Genomic DNA, 24,791 nt, shown 5'->3' with positions numbered 1-24,791 from the left:
TCAAGGCTGGGTTGTTTTTATGGTGGAATGCCTCTTTATATAGAGGTGTGGAAACACTGAGCAGAGGTGAGAGAACGGCGTGAGATTCGTGTTCATACAGACTTCTTATACCATGTAACAGTCAGATAAGGAACTTGTAAAGACAATCTAATGTATTTCCTCTGGTAACAACCCTTGTTGCAAATACTGCAGCAGTGGCACACAGATACACAATGAATGGCTTTTCTTGAGCATTTATTTGTTAGCCTGCTTGAAGCCTGCTTGAGACATTTTGTTCTTGTTCCAGTACTTCCTTAAAGTACTCACTGATCTGATGATAAACAAGGAGTGAAAGGAGTAAAAGCTAAATCATTTCTTTCACCTATTCAGTCATGTCAGAGGATCTGTGATTATTTCCGGGACCCATCCAATCTTTTAGAATATGCTGGGAGGAAGGAAGGAGCAAAGGATTCTGGGAGCTTGGCCTGCTTTTCGTGTTGTGTGTAGCAGGTGTTCTCTCTGGCCGGGACAGACTGGGATGGGTGCCTGTTTGCATGTGTGGTTATGTGTGTGTGTGTGTGTGTTGTAGTATCTTTTTCTGTAAACTGTTGCTGGGCAAAACACTATGCCACAGGAGGCTGCTGAGGGGAGGACGGCTCATAGTATTGTCTGGAACGGAGCAAATGGAATGGCATCAAACACGTGGAAACCATGGAAACCATGTATTTGATACCATTCCACTGATTCCACTCCTGTCATTACCACGAGCCCGTCCTCCCAAATGAAGATGCCACCAACCTCCTGTGGACGACGCGTAATGAGAATTAGACAGCATTAGTTCTATGACACAAAAGATGAAGTGTAGATTGCCTTTTCTTCTCTCTCACGCTCTGTCTCTTCCTCTCCGTCTGTCTCTTGGCTCCCTGCAGCTGTGTGGAAAGTCACATTTCCCCTAACTCAGCCTCTTCACACTGCATGTGTTAGCACTTTTACAGACAGAGAATAGAAATCAGCCACCACAGGGCACAGACAATTATAGAGTTTCTCCATCATTGTGTTCCTCCTCTTCCACCAATCACTCACTGTTGTCAGATGCTTTCTTTTCCGAAAAGCCAAAGATCCCTAGAACTTCACACACATTCCCTGGAGCACAGTGTCCCTCCGGGCCCTGAAGCTTGGAGTTTTCCCTCTCAGCTCACCCATCTCTTCATGAAAGTTTCCGAGCTGTTGAATAATTCAATAGGTTGTTAGGAATCAGGAACAACGATTATAGAGGAGCACCGACTCTTAGGCCAGAATGGAAAGCCAACTTTAAAGTATAGATGTAAGACTACTTTAAAGTATAGATGTAAGACTACTTTAAAGTATAGATTTAAGACTACTCTAAAGTATAGATGTAAGACTACTTTAAAGTATAGATGTAAGACTACTTTAAAGTATAGATTTAAGACTACTCTAAAGTATAGATGTAAGACTACTCTAAAGTATAGATGTAAGACTACTTTAAAGTATAGATGTAGATGTAGGATTGATGAGCTGAATAGTACATAAGAGGGGCAGCCGTGTTGTGGTGACATTGTGCTACTCATGACACTGTTTAGCGACAGTTCATGTGTCTCACCTTGATTCAGCAGAGTGGGAAGGGTCACGTAGATAACAAATAATGATCAGGTGAAGTGTGTGTCCACCATCCACTCCAACCATTCTGTTTCTATGGTGACGGTGGCTAATACCTTTGTTGTCATTATCTCTCTTTTCCTCCAGCTCCATCGCTAAGAGACCAGAGATGAAGAGACCGTCACACAGGAAATGATCATTCCAACACACACAGGGATCTGATCTGAAGAGAGTGTTTGTGTGAGGAGGGCGTGTGGTGTCTGTTCTTAACCCCCTCCACCCCTTACCCAGAATCCTCTTCTCCAACCCCTCAGACCCCTAACCCCTGACCCCCAAGCCATGATGTCGGGGAAGGGGAAGGTTAGCCCGCGTCACCGGCCATGGTCCGTATACCGTGCTAACACCTTTGACCACTCTGCTGAGATGATGGGGCTGACACTGGCAGGTAAGGGCCCGTTTACTATAGTTACTGTAGTTACACTATTTCTTATTGCCCACTGAGATGATGGGGCTGACACTGGCAGGTAAGGACCCATTTACTATAGTTACTGTAGTTAGTCTATTTCTTATTGCCCACTGAGATGATGGGGCTGACACTGGCAGGTAAGGGCCCGTTTACTATAGTTACTGTAGTTAGACTATTTCTTATTGCCCACTGAGTTGATGCAGGCTGTCAAAATATGCATGTGCATAATCTTGCCTTGTTAGTCACTGTAGCTGTAGTAAAGAAACAGTTTCTCTGTGTTGTTGTAGGTAACAGTCAGGACCCAGATGAACCGGTGTTGGAGTTCAGCCTGGGTGAGTGTGGTGATGCTGAAGTCAACTTCTCACTGCTGTTCAATTGTCTTTGATATATACAGTGCATTCAGAATGTATTCAAACCCCTTGACTTTTTACACATTTTGTTAGGTTACAGCCTTATTCTAAAATCTACACACAATAGCCCACAATGACAAAGTGAAAACAGGTTTTTAGAAATAAAAATAAAATAAAATAAAAAACAGAAATACCTTATTGACATAAGTATTCAGACCGTTTGCTATGAGACTCGAAATTGAGCTCAGGTGCATCCTGTTTCCATTGATCATCCTTGAGATGTTTCAACAACTTGACTGGAGTTCACTTGTGGTAAATTCAATTGATTGGACATGATTTGGAAAGACACACACTTGTTTATATAAGGTCCAACAGTGGACAGTGCATGTCAGAGCAAAAACCAAGCAATGAGGTTGAAAGAATTGTCCGTAGAGCTCAGAGACAGGATTGTGTCGAGGCACAGATCTGGGGAAGGGTACCAAATAATGTCTGCAACATTGGAAGGTCCCCAAGAACGGAGGGGCCTCCATAATTCTTAAATGGAAGATGTTTGGAACCACCAAGACACTTCCTCGAGCTGGCCGCCCGGCCAAACTGAGCAATCACGGGAGAAGGGCATTGATCAGGGAGGTGACCAAGAATCCGATGGTCACTCTGACAGAGCTCCAGAATTCCTCTCTGGCGATGGGAGAACCTTCCAGAAGGACAACCATTTCTGCAGCAATCCACCAATCAGGCCTTTATGGTAGAGTGGCCAGACGGAAGCCACTCCTCAGTAAAAGGCACATGACAGCACTCGTGGAGTTTGCCAAAAGGAACCTAAAGATTAGTCTGAAGGAAACCTGGCATCATCCCTACGGTGAAGCATGGTGGTAGCAGCATCATGCTGGATCATGCAGGATGTTTTTCAGCGGTGGGGACTGGGGGACTAGTCAGGATCGAGACAAAGATGAACAGAGCAAAGTCCACACTGATCTACACCACACTGACCTAACCATAACGCTCTACACAATGTTTACCTAACCATTACGTAACCATAACGCTCTACAACATGTTGACCTAACCATAACGTAACCATAACTCTCTACACCATGTTGACCTAACCATTACGTAACCATAACGCTCTACATCATGTTGACCTAACCATAACGTAACCATAACTCTCCACACCATGTTGACCTAACCATAACACTCTACACCATGTTGACCTAACCATAACACTCTACACCATGTTGACCTAACCATAATGCTCTACACCATATTGACCTAACCATAACGCTCTACATCATGTTGACCTAACCATAACGTAACCATAACGCTCTACACCATGTTGACCTAACCATAACGTAACCATAACGCTCTACACCATGTTGACCTAACCATAACGATCTACACCATGTTGACCTAACCATAACGTAACCATAACGCTCTACACTATGTTGACCTAACCATATCGTAACCATAACGCTCTACATCATGTGGACCTAACCATGACTCTCCACACCATGTTGACCTAACCATTACGTAACCATAACTCTCTACAACATGTTGACCTAGCCATAACGTAACCATAACGCTCCACACCATGTTGACCTAACCATAACTCTCCACACCATGTTGACCTAACCATAACACTCTACAACATGTTGACCTAACCATAACGTAACCATAACGCTCTACATCATGTTGACCTAACCATAACGTAACCATAACGCTCTACACCATGTTGACCTTACCATAACGTAACCATAAAGCTCTACACCATGTTGACCTAACCATAACGTAACCATAACGCTCTACATCATGTTGACCTAACCATATCGTAACCATAACTCTCTACACCACATTGACCTAACCATAACGTAACCATAACGCTCTACACTATGTTGACCTAACCATAACGTAACCATAACGCTCTACACCATGTTGACCTAACTATAACGTAACCATAACGCTCTACACCATGTTGACCTAACCATAACTCTCTACATCACATCATGTTGACCTAACCATAACGTAACCATAACGCTCTACACCATGTTGAACTAACCATAACTCTCTACATCATGTTGACCTAACCATAACACTCTACACCATGTTGACCTAACCATAACGTAACCATAACGCTCTACACCATGTTGACCTAACCATATCGTAACCATAACGCTCTACACCATGTTGACCTAACCATATCGTAACCATAACACTCTACACCATGTTGACCTAACCATATCGTAACCATAACGCTCTACACCATGTTGCCCTAACCATATCGTAACCATAACTCTCTACACCATGTTGACCTAACCATATCGTAACCATAACGCTCTACATCATGTTGACCTAACCATTACGTAACCATAACGCTCTACATCATGTTGACCTAACCATAACGCTCTACATCATGTTGACCTAACCATAACTCTCTACATCACATCATGTTGACCTAACCATAACGTAACCATAACGCTCTACACCATGTTGACCTAACCATAACTCTCTACACCATGTTGACCTAACCATAACTCTCTACACCATGTTGACCTAACCATAACACTCTACACTATGTTGACCTAACCATAACGCTCTACACCATATTGACCTAACCATAATGGAACCAATATGCTCTACACCATGTTGACCTAACCATAAAGTAACCATATCTCTCTACACCATGTTGACCTAACCATAACGTAACCATATCTCTCTACATCATGTTGACCTAACCATAACGTAACCATAACACTCTACACCATGTTGACCTAACCATAACTCTCTACACCATGTTGACCTAACCATAACGCTCTACACCATGTTGACCTAACCATAAAGTAACCATATCTCTCTACATCATGTTGACCTAACCATAACGTAACCATAACGCTCTACACCATGTTGACCTAACCATAACTCTCTACACCATGTTGACCTAACCATAACGCTCTACACCATATTGACCTAACCATAATGGAACCAATATGCTCTACACCATGTTGACCTAACCATAAAGTAACCATATCTCTCTACACCATGTTGACCTAACCATAACGTAACCATAACACTCTACATCATGTTGACCTAACCATAACGCTCTACATCATGTTGACCTAACCATAACGCTCTACATCATGTTGACCTAACCATAACGTAACCATAACACTCTACATCATGTTGACCTAACCATAATGGAACCAATATGCTCTACACCATGTTGACCTAACCATATCGTAACCATAACTCTCTACACCATGTTGACCTAACCATATCGTAACCATAACGCTCTACATCATGTTGACCTAACCATTACGTAACCATAACGCTCTACATCATGTTGACCTAACCATAATGGAACCAATATGCTCTACACCATGTTGACCTAACCATATCGTAACCATAACTCTCTACACCATGTTGACCTAACCATATCGTAACCATAACACTCTACATCATGTTGACCTAACCATAACGCTCTACATCATGTTGACCTAACCATAACTCTCTACATCACATCATGTTGACCTAACCATAACGTAACCATAACGCTCTACACCATGTTGACCTAACCATAATGCTCTACACCATGTTGACCTAACCATAACTCTCTACACCATGTTACCCTAACCATAACACTCTACACCATATTGACCTAACCATAATGGAACCAATATGCTCTACACCATGTTGACCTAACCATAACGTAACCATAACGCTCTACATCATGTTGACCTAACCATAACGCTCTACATCATGTTGACCTAACCATAACGTAACCATAACACTCTACATCATGTTGACCTAACCATAACGTAACCAACATGCTCTACACCACTATGACCTAAGGTTGCTGGATCGAATCCCTGAGCTGGACATGGTAAAAATCTGTCGTTCTGCCCCTGACCAAGGCAGTTAAACAAATGTTGCCCGGGAGGCAGTCATTGTAAATAAGAATTTGTTCTTAACTGACTTGCCTAGTTAAATAAAGGTTCAATTAAAAATAATATGAAAACGCACTCAAGACCTCAGACTGGGGCGAAGGTTCACCTTCCAACAGAACAATGACCCTAACCATATAGCCAGAACATTGGAGGAGTGGCCCAGTCAGAGCCCGGACTTGAATTAGATGAACATCTCTGGAGAGACCTGACCTGTGCAGCGACGCTCCCCATCCAACCTGACAGAGCTTGAGAGGATCTGCAGAGAAGAATTGGAGAAACTCCCCAAATACAGGTGTGCCAAGCTTGTAGTGTCATACCTAAGAAGACTAGATGCTGTAATTGCTGCCAACGGTGCTTCAAGAAAGTACTGAGTAAAGGGTCTGAAGACTTATGTAAATATTTCAGTTTTTAAAAATAAATACATTTGCAAACATTTCTAAAACCTGTTTTTGCATTGTCATTATGGGGTATTGTGTGTAGATTGATGAGGGGAAAAATCTACTTAACACATTTTTTAATAAGCCTGTAACGTAATAAAATGTGGAAAAAGTCAAGGGGTCTGAATACTTTCGAAATGCACGGTACACACCCATTGATTATTGAAGAGTGTAACTTATTAATGACTTCTGAGGTTAGTACAACTATCTTTCCTATCATAACACAAACTCTAAAGTTGTATTGCTCTGTCTATGAATTTAATAGTGGTTACAACTTACATTTCCCCAGCTCCATCTCTCAACATTGTGCCATCAATGTTCATGTCCTCTGTTGTATTCCCAGCCTGCAGTGAACTGGTCACACCAGCGTTTGATCGTAAGCCAATCAGCTTTGTGGCGGTCAGCTGTACAACTCCTCCCCAGGCCTTCTGGACCAAACACGCTCAGACAGAGATCATAGAGGTAGGACCACACCACTTTGATCTCCCAAAACGTAACCAACGTTGACCTAACCATAACATAACCAACACACTCTTCACCACGTTGACCTAACCATAACATAACCATAAATCTCTACACCACGTTGACCTAACCATAACATAACCAACACACTCTACACATCGTTGACCTAACCATAACATAACCAACACACTCTACACATCGTTGACCTAACCATAACATAACCAACACACTCTACACATCGTTGACCTAACCATAACATAACCAACACACTCTACACATCGTTGACCTAACCATAACATAACCGACACACTCTACACAACGTTGACTTAACCATAACATAACCAACATGCTCTACACCACGTTGACCTAACCATAACATAACCAACATGCTCTTCACCAGGTTAACCTAACCATAATGTAACCACACTGCTTTACACCACAATGAGCACTGCCAATTCTCACACATTGGCCATGAGACACGCATTTGACCCTCTTCTCACATACACACGCCACACCTCATATCTCACGCATTAAAAAGTACTGCATTTATTTGTTTAATTATTCCATTGTATAGTCAGTGTGATAACTTTTCAACTGAGCTCCAAATCATTTAGAAATCAGAGCATCTGCGCCTGCAATTTATCATCACGAGCTGCACCATTATCATTGTCCTGTCCTGCCACAGCACTGTGACCCGCGACACATTCAAGCATATGATTGGTCTAGTTATGTAAAGGATCAAGGGGATTGAATGTACGTTTTAAAGAAAAGGTCAGAGTGGATCTGAATGGAGAGAGAGAATGTTCTCCGCTGAGTTTATAAAACTGTAAAAAGAGCAGCACTGTAGACCTGTTTTATCTACAAAGTTGTCAACAAAAAGAGGTTGCTGTTACTCCCGTCCCTATTGCAGAATGCTGCCTTTTCACAGCATGTACTAAAGTCGATTTAATGCACACTTGCATTAGTCCCCTCATTTGGTGATTGGCGTTTTGGCTGTGACAACGAAACGGTAGCAGACAGACCTACAGTTTGTTTTAACAGGGAAGTTTGGTAGGGTGAACTGATGTGTAACTATGAAAATAATTTTGTCAAACAGATTGTGAAACCAAAAGTGTAAGTTTAATTCTAGAGGTAGGACAATACATAAAACATAATTTGGGTAGAGTGTAGGAGCAGATTTATGTAATCTAGTCTTCAGGAGATTTTATTGGCTATTTACTTGATTTAGGGGAAGTTTGGTAGGGTGAACTGATGTGGAACAGTTCTCATTCTTAACAATGGCCTAAAATATAGGGTAATAACTGTGCTTGTCATCAAGAACACTACTGTTAATCCCCACACTTATTAAAATGTTCCACTTCTTACCAATTTTGCCTGTGGAATCACATATTTGAAATGTGATATGCCTATTTGTGTCACTGAAAATGAATTAGATGAGGCTATGTATTTTTGTAGCCATTCATGGACAGTTTTGAATAAGTCATACAAATAAGCATGGGATATTAAATGCTCCAGGCCTCTCATATAATTGTTTTACTTTTGAGTATTGGCAGAGATTGTAGGGGGACTCACAACTCATAAATGCATCATATCTTATGCAGAGTTAGATGATGGCAAGGATCTTCAACTCGTAAACCACCTGAATATTGATATTCATTCGATAAAAATAAAAAAAAGTTTGGGTGATTTTGAGAATTGTTATAACAATAATATTTTTCAAACACACAGCACTTGGGAAACATAGATTGGGGGTGGCCAACCCTCCTAGAGAAAAATCAGGATTTTCTTTAACTCCTATTTTAAAGAGTTCACCTAAATTACAAAATATTGTCAGGGATGACTAGGAGTGGAAGGTAGGAATCAGGTGCAGAGAGCAGAGGGTTCACGGAAAAATGCACTTTATTCCGGCACAAAATAGTCATGCCCAAAACACAGGGCGGAAAACACTGACCAACCCAAAACACAGGGCGGAAAACACTGACCAACCCAAAACACAGGGCGGAAAACACTGACCCACCCAAAACACAGGGAGGAAAACACTGACCCACCCAAAACACAGGGCGGAAAACACTGACCAACCCAAAACACAGGGTAACACGGTCCGGAGCACAATAACACCTCCGATTCAAAACGTGAACACAAAATAATCCCGCACAAACAAGGGCGGGCTTCACAAGCGGTTTCCTCCCTGTGTTTTGGGTGGGTCAATGTTTTCCGCCCTGTGTTTTGGGTGGGTCAGTGTTTTCCGCCCTGTGTTTTGGGTGGGTCAGTAAGCAAATCAAGAAAACACAAATAGGAACATGTGCAACTAATAAGACTAAACTAACAGAAAAGGGAAAAGGGATCGGTGGCGGCTAGTAGGCCGGTGACGACGACCGCCGAGCACCGCCCGAACAGGCAGGGGAGCCAACTTCGGCAGGAGTTGTGACAAATATAAAATGTTTGTGTCCTTACCTTGAAAGCAGTCTATGAACAAGGAAACTGCAATCTATGATTTGGTTCCCCACTGCCATCAACCATTAATATGATTATTTCCTGTGCAGAGCCTTGGTATAGTGGTGACACTCCCTGGTACGTCTCATCCAACTTTCCACCTGAGAATAGGGATCAATCCCTGCTTCCAACCTTCCCACTGTTTCTAGCATTTGTCTGTCTCATTTCATTACTGTCTGAATAAAGTGTCAAACCATCAAAAAAGTATGTTAAAAAAATGATTAGCATAGCAAATCGCACTCCAAGCTTTCTACAAAAGTTGGCAGCCCTGGCCAAACTGATTCATCACAAAAGTCCCCCTCTCTTTTTTCCCCTCTCTCTCTCTCTCTCCATAGGGTACCAGTAATCCTATCTATCTGAGTAGTATAGCATTCTTCCAGGACTCTCTGATCACTCAACAGACGCAGGTCAAGCTGTCTGTGTACGACGTCAAGGACCGCTCCCAAGGCACGGTACGAAATATCCCCCACTGTAACTACTCCAACTTCCCCATTACAGTCAACTCCCCAAAACTCTTCAGCCCCAAACTACCCAAACACTCCACCCCGAGATATACCTACTGGGCTCTAATAGTGATACAGTATGTGTGTGTGATTGGGTGTCAGATATACCTACTGGGCTCTAATAGTGATATGTGTGTTTGATTGGGTGTCAGATATACCTACTGGGCTCTAATAGTGATATGTGTGTTTGATTGGGTGTCAGATGTACCTACTGGGCTCTAATAGTGATATGTGTGTTTGATTGGGTGCCAGATGTACCTGTTGGGATCAGCCATGTTCCCAGTTAAGGAGCTTCTGCAGGACAAACACCACAGACTCCACCTAACCCTCAGGTAACTCACACACATGAATGCACGACACAAACACAAACATACATAAACTATTCAGACCCCTTGCCTTTTTCCACATTGTTACATTACAGTCTTATTCTATAATTGATGACTTAATATGTTTCCGTCAAAAATGGATTTGTAGAAATTTTTGCAAATATCACATTTATATTATTATTCAGACCCTTTACTCAGTACTTTGTTGAAGCACCTTTGGCAGCGATTCTTGGGTATGACACTACAAGCTTGGCACATCTGTATTTGGGGAGTTTCTCCCATTCTTCTCTGCAGATCCTCTCAAGCTATGTCAGGTTAGATGGGGAGCGTCGCTGCACAGCTATTTTCAGGTCTCTCCAGAGATGTTCGATTTGGTTCAAGTCCGGAGAAGCTCTGGAGAAGTTTTTCATTAAGGATCTCTCTGTACTTTGCTCCGTTCATCTTTCCCTCGATCCTGACTAGTCTCCCAGTCCCTGCCGCTGAAAAACATCCCCACAGCATGATGCTGCCACCACCATGCTTCACTGTAGGGATGGTGCTAGGTTTCCTTCAGACGTGATGCTTGGCATTCAGGCCAAAGTGTTCAATCTTGGTTTCAACAGTTGGTCTGGCCTGGTCTGGCCTGAGGAAGGAAGACCGTATCGGTAGTTAGAGTCGCTTTATTAATTCAGACCATATTATCTGATTTGAAGATGTACTACAGGCCTACTCTGGTTTCAATCTTGATTTCAACATGGTCTGAGACCTTTAGGTGCCTTTTGGCAAACTCCAAGTGGGCTGTCATGTGCCTTTTACTGAGAAGTGGCTTCCGTCTGTCCTGATAAAGTAATCATTGGTGAAGTGCTGCAGAGATGGTTTTCCTTCTGGAAGGTTCTCACATTTCCACACAGGAACTCTGGAGCTCTGTCAGAGTGACCATCGGGTTCTTGGTCACTTCCCTAACCAAGGCCCTTCTCCCCCGATTGCTCAGTTTGGCCAGGCGGCCAGCTCTAGGAAGAGTCTTTGTGGTTCCAAACTTCCTCCATTTAAGAATGATGGAGGTCATTGTGTTCTTGGGGACCTTCAATCCTGCTGAAATGTTTCTGGTACCCTGCCCCAGATCTGTGCCTCGACACAATCCTGTTTTGGAGCTCTACAGACAATTCCGTCAACGTTTGTCACGATCTTGGAAATGAGCGGACCAAGGCGCAGCGTGAGTATAGTTCCACATATTTATTTAAGTGAAACTAACGAAACAAAACAACAAAACGTACAAAGACCGTGAGGACCTGGTGCTCAAACACACTAACCAACAATCAATATCCCACAAAACACAGGTGGGGAAATAGCTACCTAAATATGATCCCCAATCAGAGGCAACGATAAACAGCTGCTTCTAATTGGGAACCAGATTAGCACCAACATAGAAATAGATATACTAGATCACCCCCTAGTCACGCCCTGACCTACTACACCATAGAGGACCAAGGGCTCTCAATGGTCAGGGCCTGACAAACCTCATGGCTTGGTTTTTGCTCTGACATGCACTGTCAGCTGTGGGACCTTATACAGACAGGTGTGTGCCTTTCCAAATCATGTCCAATCAATTGAATTTACCACAGGTGGACTCCAATCAAGTTGTAGAAACATCTCAAGGATGCTTAATGGAAACAGGATGTATTTCAACTCAATTTCGAGGCTTATACATTAAAATTCTAAAGACCTGTTTTTGTTTTGTCATCATGGGGTGTTGTATGTAGATTGATGAGGATTTTTTTTTATTTTATACATTTTATAATAAGGCTGTAACATAGCAAAATGTGGAAAGAGTCAAGGGGTCTGAATACTTTCCGAATGCACTGTAGACACAAACACACGTAAAATACCCACATTTTGCGGGACATTCACAGGACAGTGTAACCTATATGAATACATTTGTTTGGCTATTTACTTACTTGTAGCTCTTTGTTAGAAGCACACTTTTTGTAAGTAGGCTTAGTTATCTGTCCTCTTTGTAAGTAGGCTTAGTTATCTGTCCTCTTTGTAAGTAGGCTTAGTTAACTGTCCTCTTTGTAAGTAGGCTTAGTTCATTGTCCTCTCTTAATCTAGAATTTAGCCTGAAAGGATTTGATAAATGTGATTGGGTGGAGAAGAGCCCTAGGATGATGCCCAAGTTTCCGACGTGTAATTCCGAGTTGGATGACCCCTCAAAACTCTTTTTCCCAGTTGGAGCTGTGTTTTTTCTAGTTCCGAGTTGTCTCAAATGCACCGTACGGCTCCTCTTGCTCCTACAGGAGGGTAGCTCTCCACGAACAGGGTTGTAGTGAAAGCCTACAGGAGGGTAGCTCTCCACAAATAGGGCTGTCATGAAAACCTACAGGAGGGTAGCTCTCAACGAACAGGGTTGTAGTGAAAACCTACAGGAGGGTAGCTCTCCACGAACAGGGTTGTAGTGAAAGCCTACAGGAGGGTAGCTCTCCACGAACAGGGTTGTAGTGAAAGCCTACAGGAGGGTAGCTCTCCACGAACAGGGTTGTAGTGAAAGCCTACAAGAGGGTAGCTCTCCACGAACAGGGTTGTAGTGAAAGCATACAGGAGGGTAACTCTCCACAAACAGGGTTGTAGTGAAAGCCTACAGGAGGGTAGCTCTCCACAAACAGGGTTGTAGTGAAAGCCTACAGGAGGGTAGCTCTCCACGAACAGGGTTGTAGTGAAAGCCTACAGGAGGGTAGCTCTCCACGAACAGGGTTGTAGTGAAAGCCTACAGGAGGGTAGCTCTCCACGAACAGGGTTGTAGTGAAAGCCTACAGGAGGGTAGCTCTCCACGAACAGGGTTGTAGTGAAAGCCTACAGGAGGGACGCGGGTGACAAAATTGACAAAATACGGAACTGTCCCACACAATCTGGGTCTTGTGGTCACCCTAACACACACACACACACACACACACACACACACACACTCACTCACTCACACTCACACACGCACACACACACACACACACACACACACACACACACACACACACACACACACACACACACACACACACACACACACACACACACACACACACACACACACACACACACACACACACACACACACACACACACACACAACCTCCACATACACCCTCAGCTATTGTTATACAGCAGACATCTATTACTAATTGCCTCCAGGTCAGCGGAGAGCGAACGCATGGGCAACATCACCATCATCGCCTGGCAGATAGAAGAGAGGACAGAGCAGAGAGCCACCGCGGCCCGGCAGGACACTATCAATGGCAGGGTGAGTAGCCTGGTCTGGCCTGGTCTGCCTGAGGAAGAAACACCGTATTGGTAGAAATATATGACTTAATTTGAGTCATTTTATTAATTCAGACCATATTATCTGATATGTTTGAAGATGTACCACAGACTGTAGGCCTAGTCTAGTAAATGTTTGTTTATTTGTTGGATTATTCTTTAGCAACTTTTCCCATTTCTCTCTCATATTGCTTTCACCTGTCTGGTCAGTGGACTAGAAGGACAAGGAGAAAGGTTAAATCCACATGGTAGAAACAGGGATGTTTTACTTTCACCTGTCTGGTCAGTGGACTAGAAGGACAAGGAGAAAGGTTAAATCCACATGGTAGAAACAGGGATGTTTTACTTTCACCTGTCTGGTCAGTGGACTAGAAGGACAAGGAGAAAGGTTAAATCCACATGGTAGAAACGGGGATGTTTTACTTTCACCTGTCTGGTCAGTGGACTAGAAGGACAAGGAGAAAGGTTAAATCCACATGGTAGAAACAGGGATGTTTTACTTTCACCTGTCTGGTCAGTGGACTAGAAGGACAAGGAGAAAGGTTAAATCCACATGGTAGAAACGGGGATGTTTTACTTTCACCTGTCTGGTCAGTGGACTAGAAGGACAAGGAGAAAGGTTAAATTCCACATGGTAGAAACAAGGGAAAGATGTTTTACTTTCACCTGTCTGGTCAGTGGACTAGAAGGACAAGGAGAAAGGTTAAATCCACATGGTAGAAACGGGGATGTTTTACTTTCACCTGTCTGGTCAGTGGACTAGAAGGACAAGGAGAAAGGTTAAATCCACATGGTAGAAACAGGGATGTTTTATGTTTCAGTGGACTTTAAATCCACATGGTAGAAACAGTCTGTCTGGTCAGTGGACTAGAAGGACAAGGAGAAAGGTTAAATTCACATGGTAGAAACAGGGATGTTTTACTTTCACTCAGTCTGTTCAGCTCACTGGTCAACTGAAGGGTGTCCATGGTGAATCGAACAGTCATGATGTCCTTTCCCTGTGTGTCTCAGATGATGCTTCAAGTGGATGACAGCCTGACTGAGTCAGTGAACATCAGGGCCAAGTCTGCATCTCTGTGCAAAGACACACTGCTTAAGGCTGGTGAGTGTGTTCCAGTGTGTGTCAGTGTGCGATTCTCTATTGGAAAGTGTGTGAGTGAGACTCCTTCATCATTCCTAGCGTACAGAGAGTTTACATTGAGAGTTCCTACAGATTTAGGAATTATGACTGACTGACACTGATTTATTCGTTGATTGATTTGCTAATTGATTAATTGATGAATGCATGTATTACATTCTGTAATGAATGATTATATTGATTGCTAGATGTTCTGACTGGTGTGTTGCTGTGCTGTCAGTTTTTGGGGGCACCATGTCTCGTATGTATCGATTCCCCACCACGGATGGAAACCACCTGAGGATCCTAGAGCAGATGTCTGACAGCGTCCTCTCTCTACACATCCCTCGACAGTTTGTCAAACTACTGCTGGAGGAGGACGCTGCCAGGTACCGCAGAATACTATACTATGTTTTGTGTGTGTGTGTGTGTGTGTGTGTGTGTGTGTGTGTGTGTGTGTGTGTGTGTGTGTGTGTGTGTGTGTGTGTGTCTGACAGCGTCCTCTCTCTACACATCCCTCGACAGTTTGTCAAACTACTGCTGGAGGAGGACGCTGCCTGGTACCGCAGAATACTATACTGTGTGTGTGTGTGTGTGTGTGTGTGTGTGTGTGTGTGTGTGTGTGTGTGTGTGTGTGTGTGTGTGTGTGTGTGTGTGTGTGTGTGTGTGTGTGTGTGAATGCATGCTTGTGTGTGTGCCTGTGAATGTGTGTAGATCACTAACATTTTGTGTGTGTGTGCGTGCGTGTGTGTGTGTGTGTGTGTGTGTGTGTGTGTGTGTGTGTGTGTGTGTGTGTGTGTGTGTGTGTGTGTGTGTGTGTGTGTGTGTGTGTGTGTGTGTGTGTGTGTGTGTGTAGGGTGTGTGAGCTGGAGGAGTTGGGGGAGTTATCTCCATGTTGGGAGAACCTGAGGAGGGAGATCATTTCTCAATACCAGACCATCATCCTCACCTACCAGGAGACCATCTGCGACCTGCACCAATATAAAGGTTAACATCCTAACCTTTATAGAACTGTCAAACACAGGAGGCTGGTGTCACCTTAATTGGAGAGGACGGGCCTGTGGTATTGGATGGAGCGGAATAAATGGAATGGTATCAAATACATCAAACACATAGTTTGATGCCATTCCATTTCCTCCGTTCCAGACATTATTATAACCTGTCCTCCCCTCAGCAGCCTCCACTGCTGTACACCAACATACCAGAAAACATCATAACAGACTGCAAGTCTGCACATTTTAAAAACACATTACTAATATTAGTGTTGTTAGTAACGAGTGTTAACAACAACAACACAATGATTAGTCGTATGAATCGTACGCCAAATTCATAGTATTTTACAAAACATTTTACGTTATATACTGTAAATGTCAACGTTTAAATAAATACCATGAATATGGTGCACTATTTATAGGGCTATGCAATGATATGCTATAACATACTACTAACGTACAGGACCAGTCAACATTTTGGACACACCTACTCATTTTTTTACTATTTCCTTCATTGCAGAATTGTAGTGATGACATCAAAACTATGAAATAACACATGGAATCATGTAAAAAAGTGTTTGACAAATCAAAATATATTTTATATTTGAGATTCTTCAAAGTAGCCACCTACTGCCTTGATGACAGCTTTACACACTCTTGGCATTCTCTTTTACGAAATAGGGCTATCTTCTGTATACCACCCCTACCTTGTCACAACACAACTGATTGGCTCAAATGCATTAAGAAGGAAAGGAATTCCACAAATTAACTTTTAACAAGGTACACCTGTTAATTGAAATGCATTCCATCTTATGAAGCTGGTTGAGAGAATGCCAAGAGTGTGCAAAGCTGTCATAAAGGCAAAGGGTGGCTACTTTGAAGAATCTAAAGTATAAAATATGTTTTGATTTGTTTAACACTTTTTTGGTTACTAGATGATTCCATATGTGTTATTTCATAGTTTTGATGTCTTCACTATTATTATACAATGTAGAAAATAGTACAAACAAATAAAAACCCTTGAATGAGTAGGTGTGTCCAAACTTTTGGCTGGTACTGAATATCAGAAACCTTCTCCATTACAACATTTTTAATTTAATCTTTATTTAACTAGGCAAGTCAGTTAAGAACAAATTATTATTTTTAATGACGGCCTAGGGGCAGAACGACAGATTTGTACCTTGTCAGCTCAGGGATTTGAACTTTTTGGCAGTTTGGAACTCGGTAGTGAGTGTTGCAACCGAGGACAGATTATTTTTACCCGCTACACGCTTCAGCACTCGGCAGTCCCGTTCTATGAGCTTGTGTGGCCTACCACTTCATAGCTGAACGGTTGTTGCTTCTAGATGTTTCCACTTCACAACAACATAACTTACAGTTGCCCGGGGCAGCTCTAGCAGGACAGAAACTTGATGAACTGACTTGTTGGAAAGGTGGCATCCTATGACGGTGCCACGTTGAAAGTCACTGAGCTCTTCAGTAAGGCCATTCTATTGCCAATGTTTGTCTATGGAGATTGCATGGCGTGTGCTTGATTTTGTACACCTGTCAGCAACGGGTGTGGCTGAAACAGCCCAATCCACTCATTTGAAGGGTGGACTCATACTTTTGTATATATTGTGTATTTCATATCACTAACGCTTCAGTAACATGCTGGATGAGACTATCAATAGCGTACAGTACAACACTATCAGTAACATACAGGAAGTATCAGTAACATACAGGAAGTATCAGTAACATACAGGAAGAGTCTATCAGTAACATACAGGAAGTATCAGTAACATACAGGAAGAGTCTATCAGTAACATACAGGAAGAGTCTATCAGTAACATATAGGAAGTATCAGTAACATACAGGAAGTATCAGTAACATACAGGAAGAGACTATCAGTAACATACAGGAAGTATCAGTAACATACAGGAAGTATCAGTAACATACATGAAGTATCAGTAACATACAGGAAGAGACTATCAGTAGTCGGCATCATCTTAACTTTTCCAACCTACTCCTCTTCCAGGTCCATCGTTTAAATCCAGCACTCTGAAAGCAGAGAAGAAGCTGGAGTTCATCCCCACTAACCTGCACGTCCAGAGGATGAGAGTACAAGGAGAGTCTGGCTATGGTAGGGGACCTGTTATATCTATCAGTCTCTATGGTAGAGGACCTGTCAGATCTATTAGTCTCTATGGTAGAGGACCTGTCAGATCTATTAGTCTCTATGGTAGAGGACCTGTTATATCTATCAGTCTCTATGGTAGAGGACCTGTCATATCTATTAGTCTCTATGGTAGGGGACCTGTTATATCTATCAGTCTCTATGGTAGGGGACCTGTTATATCTATCAGTCTCTATGGTAGGGGACCTGTTATATCTATCAGTCTCTATGGTAGAGGACCTGTCATATCTATTAGTCTCTATGGTAGGGGACCTGTTATATCTATCAGTCTCTATGGTAGGGGGCCTGTTATATCTATCAGTCTCTATGGTTAGGGGACCTGTTATATCTATCAGTCTCTATGGTAGAGGACCTGTTATATCTATCGGTCTCTATGGTAGAGGACCTGTCATATCCATCAGTCTCTATGGTAAAGGACCTGTTATATCTATCAGTCTCTATGTCCTTTATATCCATAATTATATCCATCTGGCTCAATGTAATTCTCTGTTTATATCTGTCTAAAAGTACTCTCTTCCCCTCCACCTCCCTTTCTCCCCTCTCTCCTCCTCCCTCCCTCCCCTCTCCCTCCACTTCCCTCCGTCTCCTTTCCTAGACAGGACCTATGACGTAGTAACTATAGGGGCCCCAGCAGCCCACTACCAAGGCTTTAAGCACTGTGGTCTCCGGAAACTCATCCACAAGTTTGAGGAGGCTAGGAAACAGTGAGTACGGGCAATAGACCAGCTGTCCCGAATTACTTTCAGTCGCAGACTCTATTTTTCCTTGAGTTAACGGTTGGGGGTCGGAACATAGTTCTAAATCATTTGTACACAAAGCCCAAACAGATAAACTATTTGACAAAGAAAGAATAACTTTACACCTTGATCACATTGGGATATGATCACATTTGCCTCTATTCATGCATGGGAATACTTGAGAACAGATTTTGTAATTGAAATCATTTTCAGATGATTCCCTGGTGATTGTACAGGCTTTTATGTCCAACCAAAATTATCAATTTATTTATTTATTTTTTGCTGAGAAGATTTCGGGGTCCGAATAATATCAATTGGGGCCAATCAAGAAATCCTGCTATAGGCACAACAGTTCCACATGTCATTGTTATCATTCATTTAGATGTAGAACCTTTGACTGAATTGTGCCCTTTTTTTCTTGCTTTCTGATCAGCGCATATGAGGAGGAATGGTGAGCTCTGTCACCTGGTCTGTTTATGCATGCATTGTGGGTAGATGTGTTTATGCTCTGTATAACATTGTTTTAAATCTGCACGTGTCAGCACCTTTTCACTCCGGATCTCTCTTTTTGTTTCTCTCTCTCTCTCTCTCTCTCTCTCTCTCTCTCTCTCTCTCTCTCTCTCTCTCTCTCTCTCTCTTTATCTCTCTCTCTCTCTCTCTCTCTCTCTCTCTCTCTCTCTCTCTCTCTATCTCTCTTTATCTCTCTCTCTCTCTCTTTATCTCTCTCTCTCGCTCTCTCTTTATCTCTCTCTCTCTTTATCTCTCTCTCTCTCTCTCTTTATCTCTCTCTCTCTCTTTATCTCTCTGTCTTTGTCTCTCTCTTTATCTCTCTCTCTTTATCTCTCTCTCTCTCTCTCTCTCTCTCTCTCTCTCTCTCTCTCTCTCTCTCTCTCTCTCTCTCACTCACATATTCACACACACCTTGCAGCAGTTCTGGGTCTAGCTCTAAGCCGGTGGCCTACCTGCCTCGGGACGTGTTGAGAGCGAAGGAGCTGATTGGTCAGGTCAACACTTTGAAGACTCAGGTTTGCTACTACACCGAACGTTTGTCCCGCGCTGCCAAGGAACGCTCAGCCAACGCTCTGGAGAGAACCCTCGCCATCCTCTCTGAGAAGGTAGGAGAGGGGGAGAGAGGGGGGGGGGGGGGGGGGGGGGGGGGGAGGGAGAAGGAGGGAGGGAGAAGAGAAGGGAAAGAAGCATTGAGAAATGCCCTCATGTATCTATGCAAAGAATGTATTTCACTGTATTAATACACACTATTATACTGTATATTTCCCTGTCTCCTCCACTCACTTTCTCCTCCTCTCCCTGTCTCTTTTCCATCTCGCTCCCTGCCTCTCCTCCATGTCTCTCCTCCATCTCTCTCCTCTCCCTTTCTCTTCATTCCCTGCCTCTCATCCATCTCTCTCCTCTTCTCTCTCTCTCCTCCATGTCTCTCCTCCATGTCTCTTCTTCTCTCCCTGTCTCTCCTCCATCTCTCTCCCCTTCTCCAGACTCGTCAGTTGGTGACAGTCTGTGACTCTAAGCTGCTGTCCTCAGCCATCCTAGCCCTTACTGCCGCCCGGCCGGAATGCATCGTCCAGAAGGGCACTCCCTCCCCATCGTCCCTCACCCCCTCTCCATCCCGCTCCCCCTGTCGCTCATCTACCTCACCCTGTCGCTCCTCTACCTCCCCCTCACGCCAATCCACCTCCCCCTCGCGTCGCTCCATCTCCCCTCGCCACTCAGTATACGTGGAGGGAGAGAGGGGGAGAGGCAAGCGCTCCTCCCTACAGGCTGACTGGCATGAGGAGGACTGGGTAAGGAGACATTGATCATTTTCTGTTCAACAATTGAGAATAGCAACAATATTGTATAGAATGTACAGTCTGGGCCTGAAGTTTTGAGAATGACACAAATATACATTTTCACAAAGCTTGCTTCTTCAGTGTCTTTAGATATTTTTGTCAGATGTTACTATGGAATACTGAAGTATAATTACAAGCATTTCATAAGTGTCAAAGGCTTTTATTGACAATTACATGAAGTTGATGCAAAGAGTCAATATTTGTAGTGTTGACACTTCTTTTTCAAGACCTCTGCAATCCACCCTGGCATGCTGTCAATTAACTTCTGAACCACATCCTGACTGAAGCCCATTATAGCATAATCAATACTTGGAGTTTGTCAGAATTTGTGGGTTTTTGTTTGTCCACCCACCTCTTAAGGATTAACCACAAGTTCTCAATGGGATTAAGGTCTGGGGAGTTTCCTGGCCATGGACCCAAAATATTGATGTTTTGTTCCCCGAGCCACTTAGTCATCACTTTTGCCTTATGGCAAGGTGCTGCATCATGCTGAAAAAGACATTGTTCGTCACCAAACTGTTCCTGGATGGTTGGGAGAAGTTGCTCTCGGAGGATGTGTTGGTACCATTCTTTATTCGTGGCTGTGTTCTTAGGCAAAATTGTGAGTGAGCCCACTCCCTTTGGCTGAGAAGCAACCCCACACATGAATGGTCTCAGGATGCTTTACTGTTGGCATGACACAGGACTGATGGTAGCACTCACCTTGTCTTCTCCGGACAAGCTTTTTTCCGGATGCCCCAAACAATCGGAAAGGGGATTCATCAGAGAAAATGACTTTACCCCAGTCCTCAGCAGTCCAATCCCCATACCTTTTGCAGAATATCAGTCTGTCCCTGATGTTTTTCCTGGAGAGAAGTGGCTTCTTCGCTGCGCTTCTAGACACCAGGCCATCCTCCAAAAGTCTTCGCCTAACTGTGCGTACAGATAGCCTAGTGGTTAGAGCGGGGCGGCAGGGTAGCCTGGTGGTTAGAGCGTTGGATTAGTAACCGAAAGGTTGCAAGTTCAAATCCCCGAACTGACAAGGTACAAATCTGTTGTTCTGCCCCTGAACAGGCATTTAACCCACTGTTCATATGCCGTCATTGAAAATAAGAATTTCTTCTTAATTAACTGACTTGCCTATTTAAATAAAGGTAAAATAAAAAGATGCACTCACACCTGCCTGCTGCCATTCCTGAGCAAGCTGTACTGGTGGTGCTCTTATCCTGCAGCTGAATCAACTTTAGGAGACAGTCTTGGCGCTTGCTGGGCATTTATTGGATCATCAAGAACTTCAAGGAGAGCAGTTGAATTGTTGAGTTTGTGGGATTTTGTTTGTCCACCCGCCTCTTGAGGATTGACCACAAATTCTCAATGGGATTAAGGTCTGGGGAGTTTCCTGGCCATGGAACCAAAATATCGATGTTTTGTTCTCCGAGCCACTTAGTCATCACGTTTGTCTTATGGCAAGGTGCTCCATCATGCTGGAAAAGGCATTGTTCATCAGCAAACTGTTCCTGGATGGTTGGGAGAAGTTGCTCTCGGAGGATGTGTTGGTACCATTCTTTATTCATGGCTGTGTTCTTAGGAAAAATTGTGAGTGAGCCCACTCCCTTGGCAACCCCACACATAAATGGTCTCAGGATGCTTTACTGTTGGCATGACACAGGACTGATGGTAGCACTCACCTTGTCTTCTCCGGACAAGCTTTTTTCCGGATGCCCCAAACAATCGGAAAGGGGATTCATCAGAGAAAATGACTTTACCCCATTTCTCAGCAGTCCAATCCCCATACCTTTTGCAGAATATCAGTCTGTCCCTGATATTTTTCCTGGAGAGAAGTGGCTTCTTTGCTGCCCTTCTTGACACCAGGTCATCCTCCAAAAGTCTTTGCCTCACTGTGCGTGCAGATGCACTCACACCTGCCTGCTGCCATTCCTGAGCAGGCTCTGTACTGGTGGTGCCCCGATCCCGCAGGTGAATCAACTTTAGGAGACAGTCCTGGCGCTCGCCCTGAAGCCTTCTTCACAACAATTCAACTGCTCTCCTTGAAGTTCTTGATGATCCAATAAATGGTTGATTTAGGTGCAATCTTACTGGCAGCAACATTCTTGCCTGTGAAGCCCTTTTTGGGCAAAGCAATGATGACGGCATGTGTTTCCTTGCAAGCACCACCCTCCTTTTGACGCTTCCAGTCTGTTATTCAAACTCAATCAGCATGACAGAGTGATCTCCAGCCCTGTCCTCGTCAACACTCACACCTGTGTTAACCTGTCTAGGACTAGCGGAACCCCCCCCCCCCCCGCAACAGCCAGTGAAAGTGCAGGGCGCCAAATTCAAAACAACAAAATCTCAAAATTAAAATTCCTCAAGCATACAAGTATTTTACACCATTTTAAAGATACAATTCTCTTTAATCCAGTCTGATTTCAAAAAGGATTTACAGCGAAAGCACCACAAACGATTATGTTAGGTCACCACCAAGCCACAGAAAAACACAGCATTTTTTTCCAGCCAAAGAGAGGAGTCACAAAAAGCAGAAATAGAGATAAAATTAATCACTAACCTTTGATGATCTTCATCAGGTGACACTCACAGGACTTCATGTTACACAATACATGTATGTTTTGTTTGATTAAGTTCATATTTAAAATGAACCAATGTAAATTTGAGTTTACATTGGCGTGTTACATTCAGTAGTTCTAAAACATGCGGTGATATTGTAGAGAGCCACATCAATTTACAGAAATACTCATAATAAACATTGATAAAGATACGACTATTATACATGGAACTTAAACTTCTCACTGTGTCAGATAAAAAAATTTAAAAAGAAAGCAAACCATGCAATAATCTGAGCCTTTAGACAATAAGCCTTTAGACAACAAAGCAGCCAAAAAGATACCCGCCATATTGGGTAGTCAACATTACTCAGAAATATTCACTTACCTTTGATGATCTTCATCAGAATGCACTCCCAGGAATCCCAGTTCCACCATAAATGTTTGATTTGTTCGATAATGTCCAAATATCTTCTTTTGTTAGGGCGTTTGGTAAACACATCCAAAAGCACGTTCATGTCGCGCCGAATGTCGGATGAAAAGTTCAAAAAGTTCCGTTACAGCCCGTAGAAACATGCCAAACTAAGTATGGAATCAATCTTTAGGATGTCTTTAACATAACAATTCATTAATGTTCCAACCGGACAATTCCTTTGTCTGTACAAATTAAGTGGAACGTAGCTACCTTTCACGTGAGTGCGCCAGAGGCTGTGGCACTCTGCCAGACCACTCACTCATAGAGCCCTTATGAGCCCCTCCTTTAGAGTAAAATCCTCAAAACAGGTTGTAAATACTGTAAATACTGTTGACATCTAGTGGAAGCCTTGGGAAGTGAAACATAACTAATATCACCCTGTATCATCAATGGGGGCTGAGTTGAAAAACAAACCTCAGATTTCCCACTTCCTGGTTGGATTTTTCTCAGGTTTTTGCCTTATACTCACAGACATCATTCAAACAGTTTTAGAAACTTCAGAGTGTTTTCTTTTTTTTTCTTTTTTTTGAATTTTACCCCTTTTTCTCCCCAATTTCGTAGTATCCAATTGTTGTAGTAGCTACTATCTTGTCTCATCGCTACAACTCCCGTACGGGCTCGGGAGAGACGAAGGTTGAAAGTCATGCGTCCTCCGATACACAACCAACCAAGCCGCTGCTTCTTTAACACAGCGCACATCCAACCCGGAAGCCAGCCGCACCAATGCGCCGGAGGAAACACCATGCACCTGGCCACCTTGGCTAGCGTACACTGCGCCCAGCCCGCCACAGGAGTCGCTGGTGCGCGATGAGACAAGGACACCCCTACCGACCAAGCCCTCCCTAACCCGGGCGACGCTAGGCCAATTGTGCGTCGCCCTACGGACCTCCCGGTCGCGGCCGGTTACGACAGAGCCTGGGCGCGAACCCAGGACTCTGATGGCACAGCTGGCACTGCAGTACAGCGCCCTTAACCACTGCGCCACCCGGGAGGCCCTTCAGAGTGTTTTCTATCCAAATTTACTAATTATATGCACATTCTAGCTTTTACGGCT

At 43.5% G+C, this 24,791-nt stretch overlaps 1 protein-coding gene across 6 annotated transcripts in view; it reads left to right on the top strand.

Moving 5' to 3' along the window:
• LOC139404926 (inositol polyphosphate-4-phosphatase type I A-like) overlaps positions 1-24,791 on the top strand; it is a 40,309-nt gene that overhangs the window by 8,797 nt on the left and 6,721 nt on the right. For 2 of the 6 annotated variants that reach the window (XM_071147492.1, XM_071147469.1), the window contains exons 2-15: positions 1,744-2,041; positions 2,350-2,394; positions 7,128-7,246; positions 10,075-10,191; positions 10,495-10,574; positions 13,728-13,836; positions 14,865-14,955; positions 15,212-15,359; positions 15,827-15,957; positions 17,980-18,084; positions 18,734-18,842; positions 19,309-19,326; positions 19,804-19,990; positions 20,369-20,674. In XM_071147492.1, coding sequence (XP_071003593.1) covers positions 1,936-2,041; positions 2,350-2,394; positions 7,128-7,246; positions 10,075-10,191; positions 10,495-10,574; positions 13,728-13,836; positions 14,865-14,955; positions 15,212-15,359; positions 15,827-15,957; positions 17,980-18,084; positions 18,734-18,842; positions 19,309-19,326; positions 19,804-19,990; positions 20,369-20,674 — 1,671 coding nt within the window. In that variant the 5' untranslated portion in view covers positions 1,744-1,935. Of the gene's footprint in view, positions 1-1,743; positions 2,042-2,349; positions 2,395-7,127; positions 7,247-7,747; positions 9,818-10,074; positions 10,192-10,494; positions 10,575-11,689; positions 11,761-13,727; positions 13,837-14,864; positions 14,956-15,211; positions 15,360-15,826; positions 15,958-17,979; positions 18,085-18,733; positions 18,843-19,308; positions 19,327-19,803; positions 19,991-20,368; positions 20,675-24,791 lie in introns of those variants that run through there. The other 4 variants (XM_071147476.1, XM_071147484.1, XM_071147499.1 and 1 more) reach the window with 4 other exon arrangements.

Source organism: Oncorhynchus clarkii, chromosome 3 (assembly GCF_045791955.1).
Source record: "Oncorhynchus clarkii lewisi isolate Uvic-CL-2024 chromosome 3, UVic_Ocla_1.0, whole genome shotgun sequence".
NCBI classification, from domain to species: Eukaryota; Metazoa; Chordata; class Actinopteri; order Salmoniformes; family Salmonidae; genus Oncorhynchus; species Oncorhynchus clarkii.
This window is presented reverse-complemented; position numbering and strand designations above follow the sequence as displayed.